Source organism: Cololabis saira, chromosome 1 (assembly GCF_033807715.1).
Source record: "Cololabis saira isolate AMF1-May2022 chromosome 1, fColSai1.1, whole genome shotgun sequence".
In the NCBI taxonomy this organism is placed as follows: Eukaryota; Metazoa; Chordata; class Actinopteri; order Beloniformes; family Belonidae; genus Cololabis; species Cololabis saira.
The window spans coordinates 41,740,017-41,754,329 of NC_084587.1; the positions used below are offsets into that span (position 1 = coordinate 41,740,017).

At 45.1% G+C, this 14,313-nt stretch overlaps 2 protein-coding genes across 3 annotated transcripts in view; both read left to right on the top strand.

The window, feature by feature from the left end:
* snrpb2 (small nuclear ribonucleoprotein polypeptide B2) overlaps positions 1–2,796 on the top strand; it is a 7,970-nt gene extending 5,174 nt beyond the window's left edge. For both annotated transcript variants that reach the window (XM_061723798.1, XM_061723789.1), the window contains exons 5-7: positions 1,308–1,343; positions 1,573–1,661; positions 2,466–2,796. In XM_061723798.1, coding sequence (XP_061579782.1) covers positions 1,308–1,343; positions 1,573–1,661; positions 2,466–2,625 — 285 coding nt within the window. In that variant the 3' untranslated portion in view covers positions 2,626–2,796. The remainder of the gene's footprint in view (positions 1–1,307; positions 1,344–1,572; positions 1,662–2,465) is intronic.
* A 7,403-nt stretch (positions 2,797–10,199) lies between these two features.
* prokr1a (prokineticin receptor 1a) lies at positions 10,200–14,239 on the top strand. Its single transcript, XM_061733029.1, has 2 exons — positions 10,200–10,664; positions 13,477–14,239. Exons 1-2 carry the CDS (start codon positions 10,234–10,236, stop codon positions 14,174–14,176), a joined length of 1,131 nt encoding a protein of 376 aa, XP_061589013.1. The 5' UTR covers positions 10,200–10,233; the 3' UTR covers positions 14,177–14,239.
* Positions 14,240–14,313: the final 74 nt, after the last annotated feature.

The window sequence follows — 14,313 nt, forward strand, 5'->3', positions numbered from 1 at the left end:
TTCACCCCAAAAATAAAAAACAAAACAAAAAAAACAACAACATCAGAGACCAAAACATAACATATAGGACATACTGTATGCCAAATTATAAGATATATTATAATATTTACTGTGACCCGTGCCGCAGCGCCCCACCCCTAGCACAAGTTTATAAAGCCACTATTCCACCGGACCTCACCTGTCCGCCACTAGAGTAGGATCCCGACTTCGTAAAAGGTGAAGAATGGACCCCAGGCCCTCCAAAATTTGTCTGCAGAGCCATTAAGGGAGAATCTGATCTTCTCCAGTTTAAGATTATATAAAATATCCCTTATCCAGTGGGTGTGTGGGGGGGGGGGGGCTCTCTTCCAATTTATCACTATCGACCTCCTAGCCAATAATGTAACAAAAGCCAAAACATCCCTCTCCGATTTGGAAACACTAATAGATTATTATAAACATTTAGTATGAAATATTCTTCCAGACTTGGCATCTTTGTTTTAAGTCTTGCACATTTTAATGTAGGCAGTAAATACAATATCCAGAGTTAATTTAATCCTGGTTTGAGCAATTTCAGTGCTGTGGCTTCTGAACTGGTTCTGGTCTGAGGCCTGGTTCCTCTAAAAAGCGTTGGAACAGTTCTTTGGTCTTGTGGTGATTCAGAAACAAACTTCAGTGTTAGCAGAGATGCTCCTGCTCCGTCTCAAAGTGGGACAGGTAAACTCATCAAAAGGCTCAGACATTTAAAACAGATCTGCTGGTATTACTGGTCTAATCACCTCTTTTCAAGGGCACATAAATCACCAATATCTTAACAGCAATCTGTGAACTGAGACTGAGGAGTGACGATGTCTCTGACTTACACGAAAACAAAACAAGAAGAAAAAAAAAAGGTAAATCAGCACCTGTAGACTATTAATAGTTTAAATCAGGGCTCTGACAGTAAACTATCTAATATCCCACCTCGAGAAAAGAACCATCAAGGAGTTTTGTCGGCATGATGGTTGAAAATATTATTTTAATTATTCAAAACTGAACATCATGAGAAACGTTTGTTTAGATGAGTGTCTCCTGATGGTTCTATACCAGACTCAGCCCGGACGAATGCAGAGGTTGTAACAGCTGCTTTTATTAGTTATAATTTAATAATAATTAACTAATTTGTTTGTAATCAATTGCTTTGGTCGTTTGACGGCACTTCTGCTGACGTCAACAAACCGTTCCTGATCGGCGCTGATCAATTAGTGTTTCTCTGTTTTGCGGCCCCGGCTCAGCCCGGTGTCCTGGACACTCCAGCTCTTAACGGTCCTCTTGTTTCTGGTTCACAGGTGTCCACTGGACTAGGTCACACACCTGCAGTACAGGTAGGTCTGCTTTTACCTGGCGCTGCGTTCTGAAGGAATCAGTGACCTGTCTGAGTGAGAGAGGAACATTGTTGACTGTTGACAGTGAACAGTTTAAAGTTAACACTGACTTTTTACTGCCCCCTGGTGGCAGCAGAACCTGCCTGATTTGTCTTGTATGGTATGAAGTGGACATCACTGAGATCCTGGAGCCTCTAAACCAGTTCCACCCGTCTCTTTGTCTCCTCAGGTCCCAGACAACCCACCCAACTACATCCTGTTCCTCAGCAACCTCCCCGAGGAGACCAACGAGATGATGCTGTCCATGCTGTTCAACCAGTGAGTTCCCGGCCCAGAACTCTGCACATCTTCACAATGATCTCTGACAGAACCGGATACCGTAGATCTAGCTGTCTAAAGCATGAGTTATGGTTCTGCGTCAAAACGACCCCGTGCCTACGGCGTGTGGTTTGCGTCGACGCGTACCGCACGCCGTCACTGACGCCGTCACTGACGCCGTCACTGACGTGCACCTCCCAAAAATTGTAACTACGCGTAGAGGCGACGCAGACGGAGAGGGCTGTGATTGGTTCGCTTGGTAGCAACGCATTTCCGGTTCCCGGTTTGAAGCAGTCGTGAACTTTTAGCGCTCTTTTCTTTGTGTATGTGTGATATTTTTTTTTTTTTTTTTTTTGCACAATAGTTGTCCTTATCTCTTTCATTCACTGTGACCGGAAAAAGTCGGATAAACCATTCAGGAAAAGATTGCGAATTAGCGGTCACGGGGGGTACTGCACCACGGCGAAATGGAGTGACGGAGAAGTCCGAAGGGTTCACGACGGCGCGACGGCGTGTGCTCTGCGTTTGTTTGACGCAGAACCATAATTCAGGCTTAATCTCTTAGCAAGAACTTGATGCAGGAAGAGTCGGGAATGTGACGGAAGCTTGAGGGCGACAATCGTACATCTGAGACCACAAATGAACAGTCTCATTATTTATTCATCACTTTTTTGTTTTTCAAATCAGTCCTCTTGTCTGACGGTTCACAAATGAGTCCTGAACAACCACCCAGCGGCGTTCAGGCAGCCGTGTGTCTGATAGCCATGAGTCTGCTAACTGCGGGTCTCTTTCTGTCGCCGGCAGGTTTCCTGGTTTCAAAGAAGTGCGTCTGGTCCCGGGAAAACACGACATCTCCTTCGTGGAGTTTGAGAGCGACACCCAGGCGGGCGTGGCCAAAGACGCGCTGCAGGGCTTCCGGATCACAGCCACCTGCGCCATGAAGATCACCTACGCCAAGAAGTAGATCTGCTGCAGGACACAAGAGACTCTGGGGAGGGGGGGGTCTGGTTCCCTGAAACCAAGACAGCCTTGTTTCTTTCTTTTTTTTCTTTTTTTGTTGTTGGTGTTGAGAGGAAGGACGGACCTCAGGACTATGCTTCATTTTCTAAAGAAAAGAATAAAAGTTTTTAGATAATAGTTGCCTCAGAGCTGGTTTCTTCACAAAGGGGACGGAGACTGTTGCGTCATCAGCTGGTTCATGAGTCCACAAATATCAGAGTGATCCATCACAGCAACGCTTCAAAGTATCAATAAAACTCTGCTGCGACTGTTTTAGTTAAGTAGTCTCGTTAAAAATGACATGATGGACCTTAACTTTTCTTCACCCTCTGTAGCTGTCATTTTAACGTCTGGAACGTGTCACAAAGTTAACTCCTTACTCTTGGCTGGCATCGTTTGGGGGGTTTCTGGGAGGTCGTGGTCCATTAGACGGAGGAACGGTGGATTCAAACCTTTGTTACTAGTCAACCACCTTGAGAGACGAAGCAGTAAGTCGTCTTGACCTGCTGCATCGTGATCCAGGTTCCTCTACAGACCATTATGGTCTGGATCCAGACCTGCAGCTTAAAATGTTCAACTTTTACAGCAGAAATAAATATATTTATAGTCTGGTGCAAAGCACAGTTTTTGGACTCCATGGTTACATTTCAAATCCATGATGACTGTACCGGGAAAACTCGATGTAAAACCACTGATTTGATTATGCACAATCTGGGGCGTGGTCTTTTGATTGGCAGCCGATAGCTAGCTAGCTGTCTTCACTTTAGCTGCTTAGCTCTGTATTGACTTCTGTGAACAAACCTGTCAGAATATAATTTACATGTTAAAGAGGAGATGATGTGTTGTACCTTGTGCTAACTGGTTATTTCAGATTTTGCCCCTGAAACGACATCTGAAACCTGAGGTTCTGTTGTAACTGTTCACCAGCAGCTCCATTGTGGACCGACCCAGGGACCTGGGAGCCACGGTGGGTCATCTTGAGACTGATCCAAGCCGGATCCTGCTGGGAACTGCAGCGAATTGCTGTTGTAAGGTTTGCCCGGCTGCACCAGGTCTAATCCCGCAAGCATCTGGGCCAGCATCAGAGGATTCCTGCGGTCCCACACTAGTCCTCCTTTCAGCTGTGGCAGCACTTGTTTGAGGAGTAGTTTTGGTCGGGACTCTTGAAATGACGACGTTTGGACAGATTTGATCAGAAATAAAGTCTGCTATTTTTAATCAGCATCGTAGGTTAGACTTCTATGGAGCCAAATCAAGGCCAAAAGTTTTGCTAATTTGAAAATAAAATTTGAACCTGAAAATTCTTTTTTACAGTTTCAATTTTATTTTTTTCAGTATCAGATCTTTTTATTTCAGTTTCAAATCTTTTATTTCAGTTTCAAATCTTTTTTTCAGTTTCAAATCTTTTTTTTCAGTTTCACTTTTTGTAAGTGAAACTACTTGGTAGTATGTGGAAGTGGGAAATGTCAAACTTTAAAGTGTGGCTGTTGAACTGTACAGTCTGGCATAGTTTATTGCTTTTATACTGCGATTGGTGCCAAGTACGGTCTAAAACAGCCTTTCAAACAGAAATGTGTCACTAATATCAGTTTTTTCCACTGCCAATCACGTGAATATGGTGTATATACAGTGTTGAATCATACTTCTACTGATAACTTCTGCAACCTATGTTTCCTGAGGCAACATGACTGAGGAACGTCCCCCGCCTTCTCTGTTCTGCTGTCACTCATGATGCCACGCCCTCTCAGTTGATGCCACGCCCCCCACGCCAGATCGGGGCCAAAAGTCTGAACCTGAAAAAAAAATTTGAAACTGAAATAAAAAGATTTGAAACTGAAATAAAAAGATTTGAAACTGTCTGTTGGTTCTGCCCGTTTACAACATGGCGCTACTCAATGAGAGGAGACTGATGCCTCAACGGCTGTGGATGACATCACAGAGGGTTTGTCCGGTTCCTCTGATTGGCTCTGTGCTGACTCCACCCATTGTGACCCTGAGTCATTCCAGGGTCACGACCTGAGTTTCAACTGGAACCCCTGAAGGTCATAATTCCAGCTCGGAAAGTCAGACATACCTCTTGGTCCACTCCATCTACCTCAGAAGCAGAGGTGGACAGAGTACTCGACCCCAGTACTTGAGTAAGAGTACAAATACTACTGGTCAAAATTTACTCCGTTACAAGTAAAAGTAGCTCAGTCAAAATATTACTCGAGTAAGAGTAGAAAAGTACTTGCTTTTAAAGGTACTTAAGTATCCAAAAGTAAATGCTTTTAAATTTACTTTAAGTAAAAGTAAGAGTAAGAGTAAATTTCTTATTTTCCACAGCAGTAAATTACTATATTTTTTCTAAATTAATTTAAGGATCTTTTAACTCTTGTTTCTGAGAATTAACTCTTTGAAACCAGCTGCACTGATGTGCTGCTTTTAGAACCACAATGTTATATAAAACCTGCAGAAACACCAAAAACAAATCAAATCAATGGGAGCATAAGAGGACAGCAGATGATGCAGAGTTTATTAACAATCATGAACTGAAACCAAATGAACCTGCACCATCCAACTAAGTCTGGATCCCCCTCAAAGACCACTGCTTTACAAAAAACTACATCTCATCGCAGGCGTAGCCATTGTTCTCTGTTCTCGGCTCTGTCTTGACAAACGCAGGCTACGTTGGCGGTATCGTTTTGAGGAGGCTTGACGTATTTCCGCTTTACGTACATCCCAGTGGAGAGCGTGCACTGTGATAGGTCTCCTCCTTTGACAAAAACAGCTTGTGTCCAATAGGATTTTAGGGAGGAAGAAAAAAGAGCAGACCTGAAAGTAACGAGTACTTTTCAGCCTTCCTAGAAATTTACTCGAGTAAAAGTAAAAATATTTGTCTTGGAAATGTATTCAAGTAAGAGTAATAAGTACCAAAGAAATCTAATACTCAAGTAAAGTACAAATCCTCTGGGTATGTACTTAAGTACAGTACTCAAGTAAATTTACTCCGTTACTGTCCACCACTGCTCAGAAGTCAAAACTTGGAACGTGAAGTGATGTCACACCTGAGCTGACGGGTCTGGAAGGGAACCTGTCCAAATATGGGACGAGCGGTTCCTGGTGTTCGTGAGCGTTTGTGTTACTAATGAATAACGTAAGCGGTATTTAACACCTAAAAACTGCTCAGCAACAAGTTGCACGTGTTCGTCTGACTTCATGTGAGGCCTCCATGGGGTCTCCATCAGGCCATATACCGATCCCAGTGTGTGTGAGCGTGTATGCTGAGTGTGTGATGAATACAAAGTGGTCGCCACGCCAACTCTCAAGGCCGCTGCGGTGATTGCAGCATCTCTGAAGTGACAGATGTGACGCGGCAGGTTTTATGTGCGCTCTCGATTCCTCTCCAGCTCTATGAATCTTCAGGCAGCAGGTTTAAATCTTGTCACCGATGTCAGCATGTGTTTGTAAATCTGAGGAAGAAAAAGCTCAAACCTCCAGGAGAAAATCTACTGGATCAGCTTGACGTGACGTCAAAGAGCATCCTCAGACTCTGATGTCTTTTATTGATCCTCGGGGAGGAAACAGCAAAGGCCGCTGCCACATTTAGATGAAGGACGTCTGGGCCAAACCTCGCCCTCGTAATACTAACTAGTTCTGCACCTGGACCCTCATTTTTCCAGATCAAGTGGTTGATAGTACATGAAAAATTGACTTGGTTGGCATCTGGCCACATCTGGACTGTTAAGAAAAGGGGAGTTTTTCTTGCCACTGTTTGGCTTAAGGCTTTTCTCCCACTAGGGGAGTTTTTACCTGCCATTGTTTATGGAATAATTGCTCGGGGGTTTATGTTCTGGGTCTCTGACGCTATACAAATAAAATTGAATTGAATTAAACACCAGGCTCTGAGCTGCTCACGGCCCCCGGCCGTAAAACTGACCCATAGGTAGTAACAAGTAAACCCCGTTTAGGTGCCCATAGGGCTGGGCGATATGGACCAAAAGTCATATCTCGATATTTTCTAGCTAAATGACGATACTCTTAAAAAAAAGTCAGTTTTAATACAAAGCCTCGTGCCAAATGTCACACAGGTTCCTTTATTAACAGAGGTCTGCACAATATCAAAATGTATAAAACAAATGAAATAAAAATAAACTGCCTGCATATATAGAATAAAAATGCTTCTTGAATAAAATAAAACAAATATCCCTTTCCTGCATAACAATTAAATTAAAATACACTGTGCAATTAATACAATGTAGACAGTAACAGGCAGACTTTTCCACTGAGGTTGACAGTTGTGCAAATAACAAAACATTTGTGCAAATCTCAAATAAAACATTCAAGTCAATTTGTCACAAAATAAGCTATATCAAAATCTTTTTTTTTTTAAATGTAAAAAAAAAAAATATTTTTTTTTTTAAATCGATATAAACAATGTTGTCTCGTACCATATCGTGTTTGAAAATATATCGATATATATTAAAATCTCGATATATCGCCCAGCCCTAGGTGCCCAGATGCCAAGGAACGTTGGATCCAGATGTGGCCCATCACTCAGAGCCAACGTGAGGGGTTCAGTCGGAACCCCAGGTCTGGACCAGGTTTGTGGGCCACATCTGCCCTTGAGCAGCAGTCTGACCTGCAGAAGCATCAGCACGGATCTCCTCCAGGGTTTCTGGACAGCTGCTGTCCTCAGATCTGACTGGATATGTCCTCATTCTTGTTTTCATGATGCTTCATGTCCTGCTGCACATTCACAAGTGTGTGGGAGGTTCTTCTGGGGGAGGAGGCTGTGCTCCCCCCCCTCCTCCTCATCCTCCTCCAGCCGTCAGCGGATCAGAGCTCACGGAGGAGCGGCAGCAGCTTCAGGTCTGTGATCAAACGTTTGTGTCTGGGTTTTCTTTTGGTCTATCTGTTGAACTGAGCAGCAGTCCTACGTTGTCCTGCTGCTCAGACTCTGCAGGTGGACTTGTGGTTCTGGTCCAGCTGTTTGTGTCTCGTGTGGGTCTGCGGAAGTTTGGGTGTGAGAACTTAAAGATGCTTCATGATTCTGTTCTGGTTGGGAGGAAGATCTCAGTCCTGCAGAGACTGCTCAGACCTTCAGAGACAGAAAAAGGTTTCAGGAAATCTGAGGTTCTGTCTCAGGCCGCTCACGAACACAGAATGTGACCAATGTAGGAGGTTTCTGGTGTTTTCATTCATTGTCTTATATTTATAGTCCACGTTGTCCTTTAAGTCCTTTCTGTTTGTCCAGAAGTCTGTAATAACAGTCTGACCCTGGATCCAGACCTGCGGTTCCTTTACTAGAGTCTGGATCTGGACCTGCGGTTCCTCTAACAACCACTAGGGTCTGGATCCAGACCTGCGGTTCCTCTACTGACCACTAGGGTCTGGATCCAGACCTGCGGGTCCTCTACTGACCACTAGGGTCTGGATCCAGACCTGCGGTTCCTCTACCGACCACTAGGGTCTGGATCCAGACCTGCAGTTCCTCTACTGACCACTAGGGTCTGGATCCAGACCTGCAGTTCCTCTACTGACCACTAGGGTCTGGATCCAGACCTATGGTTTCTCTACAACTCCAGCAGGATCCTGCAGTCCTGGTTTCAGAGATTGTTTTGAGCACGACTCCTGTGAGACTACCGTGTCGGTACTTTATACCTCATACCACATCTGTCTCTGATGTGTCGTGATTCAACAGGGTTTCTTAAAGAAATACAAACTTCTAAGTCAGAAAAGGAAGAAACGCAAGAAGCTCCGTCCTGAAGACTTCTGGATGACATCACAGCTGGGTTGTCCAGTTCTTCTTTTCCGGGCGTGTTTGAGGGGTGGGTCGTTTTCCGGCCTCGTCAGCATCAGAGGGTTTCATCTGGAGCTCCAGACGGTTCAGGGTCAGTTCCTGGGTTTGTGGAGGAAGTGTTGAATGTGTCCATGGACCCAGGAATGTCACATATGGACCATAAAATACTCTCACAAGGAGGAAAAAAGACTTCTTCAATCCATCTGGGCCAGAAGCAGGTCTGACTCCCATGATTCAGCAGAAACGAGTCGCATGACACGTAAATGTGAGAAATGATCATGGTGGCGGTCCGTGAACTTGAACTTTAAGAGTGCATTCAATAATTATACAGTTAACTGAAACAAATCTCTAAAGTGCTACAAGTTCAAAAAAGCAAAATAAGATGTAGAATAAAAACACTGGTGGTAAAGATTTATGATCCAATAGATCGTGGTCCCCTCATCTATTTTTTTTATATTAACATACAGTACAAACAGCGACAAAAGACGACATCAGTTACAATGATATGATTGCAATGATATTACAATGATATTGATGCAATGATGCGCGTGTCTGTTGTTCAATACAACTGATCAGACCAAGCGCAGACACAAGCTGCTCTGATCCAGACGGTGGAGTTGGAACAAACTGTCACACAATGTCGAGAGAACGAGACAGATTCAGGAAATTTCCATCAGGGGATGAAAAAAGAAAAAAAAACTAAAGAAAATGGAAGAGTTTAATGCCTCTCTGAAAGGCTTGTTTGATAAATTTGTTACAAAAATCACCGATCCGACCGGGTCTCAAGCAGCCGTGGGGCCCCGCGTCGAGGCAAGAGATGATGATGAGGCAGGGGAAGGTATCCAGTATTTTGCTAATTGGAGAGTTAAAATTGCGCATATAGACACCCGATCCGACCCGAAAAACCCAAAAAATTCCGCGCGCGCTCGCTACGCTCACGCGCGAGGGGCCCCCAGCCGTTTCGCACAGGGCCTCGCAAATCTCCCAGGCGGCTGTGTGTGTGTGTGTGTGTGTGTGTGTGTGTGTGTGTGTGTGTGTGTGTGTGTGTGTGTGTGTGTGTGTGTGTGTGTGTGTGTGTGTGTGTGTGTGTGTGTGTGTGTGTGTGTGTGTGTGTGTGTGTGTGAATAATATGATGAAAGTAGATAAATAAATTAAGAATATTAATTTGAGAATAAATAAATAAACAAACAAATAAATAATTATTATATAGAGTAATGTAGCACGATATAATATAAATATATGTAATACTATAATAGCATAATAATATAGTAGTGGTCGTCCCCTCATCAACAAACAAGACAAAACGCTCACGTTAGGGGAACCGCGGGTCTGGATCCAGACCCTAGTGGTCACTAGAGGAACCGCAGGTCTGGATCCAGACCCTAGTGGTCACTAGAGGAACCGCAGGTCTGGATCCAGACCCTAGTGGTCGGTAGTTCAACTGATGGAGTTTTGGAAGATTTTGTTCTGCTTTTCTTTTCCTGATGGTTCAAATGTTTTCAGTTGCTGAAAGGTCTGGACTACAGGTAGACTAGTTCAGGACCTTAATCGTTATTCTATTTAGGGAGTCGTGCTTCTGTCTTTGGTGCAGAATGTGGTTTTGAGTTGAATTGCAGAAAGAAGCGAGACCTTCCCTGAAAAAGAGGTGTGGTTGGGGGCGCTGGCTCCAAAACTGGATGTTGGAGGTGTCTGTGTCTCTACGGTTTTGTTTTCATGAACTTCTGTGTCCTGGTGTCCTAACAGATGTTTCCCTTCAGACCTGGCGGTCCAGACATGTTGACCTGATCCAGAATGGCCGGTCCGACCAACAGCAGCTGGGCTCTGATGGACCAGCTCCTCCCGGCCGGTGATGTCCGGGACTACGAGGTTCCTCCGGAGGAGATCCCAGACACCACCCAGGGCCGGGCCTTCTTTGTGGCCACCATCGTCATCGCTGTGGTCCTGGTGGGCATCATGCTGGTCTGCGGGGTGGGAAACTGTCTGTTCATCGCCAGCCTGGCCCGCTTCAAGCAGCTCCGAAACATCACCAACCTGCTGATCGCCAGCCTGGCCGTGTCGGACGTGCTGGTGGCGGCCGTGTGCTGCCCCTTCCTGCTGGACTACTACGTGGTGAAGAAGCTGTCGTGGAGCCACGGCCTGCTGCTCTGCGCCTCCATCAACTACCTCCGCACCGTCTCGCTCTACGTGTCCACCAATGCGCTGCTGGCCATCGCTGTGGACAGGTACGTCCACCTGCGTGTCTGTTGAAACCTGGTGTCCTGTTGGTCCTCCACAGACGTCCAGTTCCTTTATTTTGTTTTCATTCATTTGGAAAACAACACCAGCTCTCAACCACGAATCGACAACCTTCAGCAGACGTGCTCTTGGTTAGCGGTCCACATGGAGAACCTTGCACCCTGCAGTCACAAACCTTTCCTCGGTACATCAGCAGGTGAGGAACTTTGACCTGGGAGCTGGTCGGAGTTTCCTCTGCAGGGTGGCTGGACTCTCCGTTAGGGACAGGACAAGTGAGAGGAACCAGCAGAGGTGATTCCTCTCGTTAGGAAGCCTTCTGGATGCCTGATTGGACAGGAGTCTCAAGCATGTCCAACCTGGAGGAGACTCTGAGGCAGAACCAGGACCAGAAGGAGAAATTATATCTGCCAGATGGAGTTGGAATGGTTCTGTTTTCTCCTGGAAGAGCTGGAGGAGGTCTGAAGGTCCATAGGTATCCATGACCTGAATGGATAAACGGAATCAGTGGATGAATGGAGGCCCGACATAATCTAAAACCCAGGTAGATCCCTCCAGGGACATGCAGACAGACCCACATTGAACCTGTGTTTGCAGCCCACCTGTAACCCATACGGGGTCCACATATAAACACTAGCTGGGATGTTCCTCTCAGACAGCAGTACATCTATATCTAGAAGTTTCCAGTCTGCATCCCTGCCAGTTCTTCCAACCCTTCATCGACTGGGGGATCCTGTATTGATCAGATGATGCATGTAAATGCTGAAGATGTTAAATGGTTTAATTCCTGTTGAAAACACAGAATCAAAAGAGTTCCCGCTCCAGCAGACAGAAAACCTTCAGTACCAGAATCAGGTCCAGCCACAAGAAAAGCTTCTCCTGGTGTTCTAAGCTTCGTCCATTACGGGCTCTGATTTCAATTACAACCCAGTTGTTCTCCCGGTTCCAACTCTCTACAGCTGACATCTGGGATCAGCTACACAGGGACAGTCTAGCCTGCTTTCTCAGGGACCGTCAGCGAGCTCCAGGTTTAGAAGAAAGGTCAATTTGAGTTAAAGACTGTTGAAGAAGCTAACATACCATCTGTGGTGGCCCCCTTGCTGCTGAAATGAAGAGCATCAAACCTCTGCTGGTGCCAGCGGTGGCCTGGCCGGATCCTGGCGGTGTTGGATCCTGCCAGCGTTGGGGGACTGCCGGTCCCTGAAGACCTCTGCTTGAGCGGATCCTGAAAGGATCCACGTTCAAAGACCGTTTTAGTGGCGACATCAGAACTGATGGCTACTTGTAGCGATGCTTGGTTTAGCATTAGCTACCAGCGCTTCGCCCTCGGAACCGTCCAGGTAGGGTTGCCACCTTTCAGAAATAGAAATAAGGGACGCCCTGATTTCAGCAGCGCAGGAGCCAAAAAAAAGCCCCAAAACTTCTAAACTGAATAAAAATGTGTTTATTTTATATGAAAAAACAAAATGCTTTGATTTAAAGTTTAAAGTGCTTTAATAGCATTGAACTTGCATGACTGTACAGACAGCCAACCATACTAGCAACTGAAATAGCCTCCTATGCTACGTATGTCCATATCAGCCCAGATGTAATATAGCCTACAGGTGAAGAATATGGTGTAAAAGTTAATTTATTTCAATAATTCAACTAGAATATGGTGTAAAAGTTAATTTATTTCAATAATTCAACTAGAATATGGTGTAAAAGTTAATTTATTTCAATAATTCAACTAGAATATGGTGTAAAAGTTAATTTATTTCAATAATTCAACTAGAATATGGTGTAAAAGTTAACTTATTTCAATAATTCAACTAGAATATGGTGTAAAAGTTAACTTATTTCAATAATTCAACTAGAATATGGTGTAAAAGTTAACTTATTTCAATAATTCAACTAGAATATGGTGTAAAAGTTAATTTATTTCAATAATTCAACTAGAATATGGTGTAAAAGTTAATTTATTTCAATAATTCAACTAGAATATGGTGTAAAAGTTAATGAAAATACGGTACAAATCGCGTCCCGTATTAGTTCAATATGGGACGCAACATTTTTTTCTCAAATAAAGGACAATTCCGTATTTTACGGGACGGGTGGCAACCCTACGTCCAGGCCAACACACAACCGTCACGGTGGAAATGAACGACAACCACATAAAGAGAACATATTCTCTTTAAGATATGAATGATGAAAGGTTCAAGTTGACTATCGGTGAACGTGGTAGGCCAACATGAGAAGAAAAACTGAAGAAAAGGAAAAACAGCGTATTCGAGCTGTTTTACTGAAAACGTTAGATGTTCCAGAAAATGTGTTTCTTTACAAATACCAATGCTTTAAGCTCTAATTACATTATCCAGCTGGATTTGTTTGTTTGTTTTAGGAGCTTCAATCTTAGACTAGATCCAGACCTGAGGTTCCTCTACCAACCGCTAGGTTTTGGCACCCCTATTGAATCTTTTTAAAAAGGACTTGAAACATTTCTTCTAAATAGGAGTTACAGAAAGATGATTAACCACAATGTTTTGTATATTTTCATCCAGACTCTGTTTGATCCTGTTAGCCTGTAGCTGACCAGCTAACATTATGGTCCTGTTCACGCGAGGTGCTGACTACGTTTCTACAACAAAAGTAGTGATAATACCAGAAAACTGTCCATCAGCAGTCTTGATAAAGAACCCTGAAGTCCACCTTTCAAGCCAACTTTGATTGAGGCGGAGCAGAAGTTTAGTGCAAATGTGTGAAAACAAATGACAAAGATGAAGCTGCGTTGGAACAAATGTGCTGTTCTGCGTCTTTCTGCAGGTACATGGCGATCGTCTACCCGCTGAGGCCTCGCATGAAGCACCAGACGGCGTACTGCGTGATCCTGACCATTTGGATCGTCCCCGTCTTCATCTCCATCCCCTCCGCCTACATGGCCTCAGAGACCACGTACCCCCATGTGGAAGGCGACACCCATAAGACCTTCTGTGCTCAGATCTGGCCTGTGGACCAGCAGATCTACTACCGCTCCTACTTCCTCCTCGTCTTCGCTCTGGAGTTTGTGGTCCCCGTGGCCGTCATGGCCGTCTGCTACACGCAGATCTCCAAAGAGCTTTGGTTCAAAAGTGTCCCGGGTTTCCAGACGGAGCAGATCAGGAAGAGGCTCCACCGGCGTCGCAGGACGGTGGTGGTGTTGATTCTGGTGCTGGTGGCCTACATCCTGTGCTGGACACCGTACTACGCCTTCGCCCTAGTGCGGGACTTCTACCCCACCCTCATCTCCAGGGATAGGAACTCCCTGGTGGCCTTCTACATCATCGAGTGCATAGCCATGAGCAACGGGGTCATCAACACCCTGTGCTTCGTCAGCGTCCGCAACCACGGCAAGCGCCTGAAGAAGGCGGGGCAGTTCCCGCTGGGGCTCATCAGTTTCGTGGCCAGGAAGTCTTTGGATGAAGGGGAGGCACGGACGTGCTCCCTGAAGGTGACGGAGGACGTGGAGGGACTTCGGCTGAGGTGAAGATTGGACTTCTGCTGGTTCTGAGAGTGCTGCAGTTGCACCTGAGTTTGGTTACTGTGGACCCCAGCCGACCCTGAAGCGTGTAAGCATGAGAGTATTGTAAGTTCTGGCTCCTTCTTTAACACAAGAACTGTTGG

What these genes read in the sequence shown, in the direction of transcription:
- prokr1a (XM_061733029.1), top strand. Translation starts at nt 10,234, where the DNA reads ATGGCCGGTCCGACCAACAGCAGCTGGGCTCTGATGGACCAGCTCCTC. An exon ending in CTGGCCATCGCTGTGGACAG is followed by an intron (nt 10,665 to 13,476) that starts GTACGTCCACCT and finishes GTCTTTCTGCAG; the next exon opens with GTACATGGCGATCGTCTACC.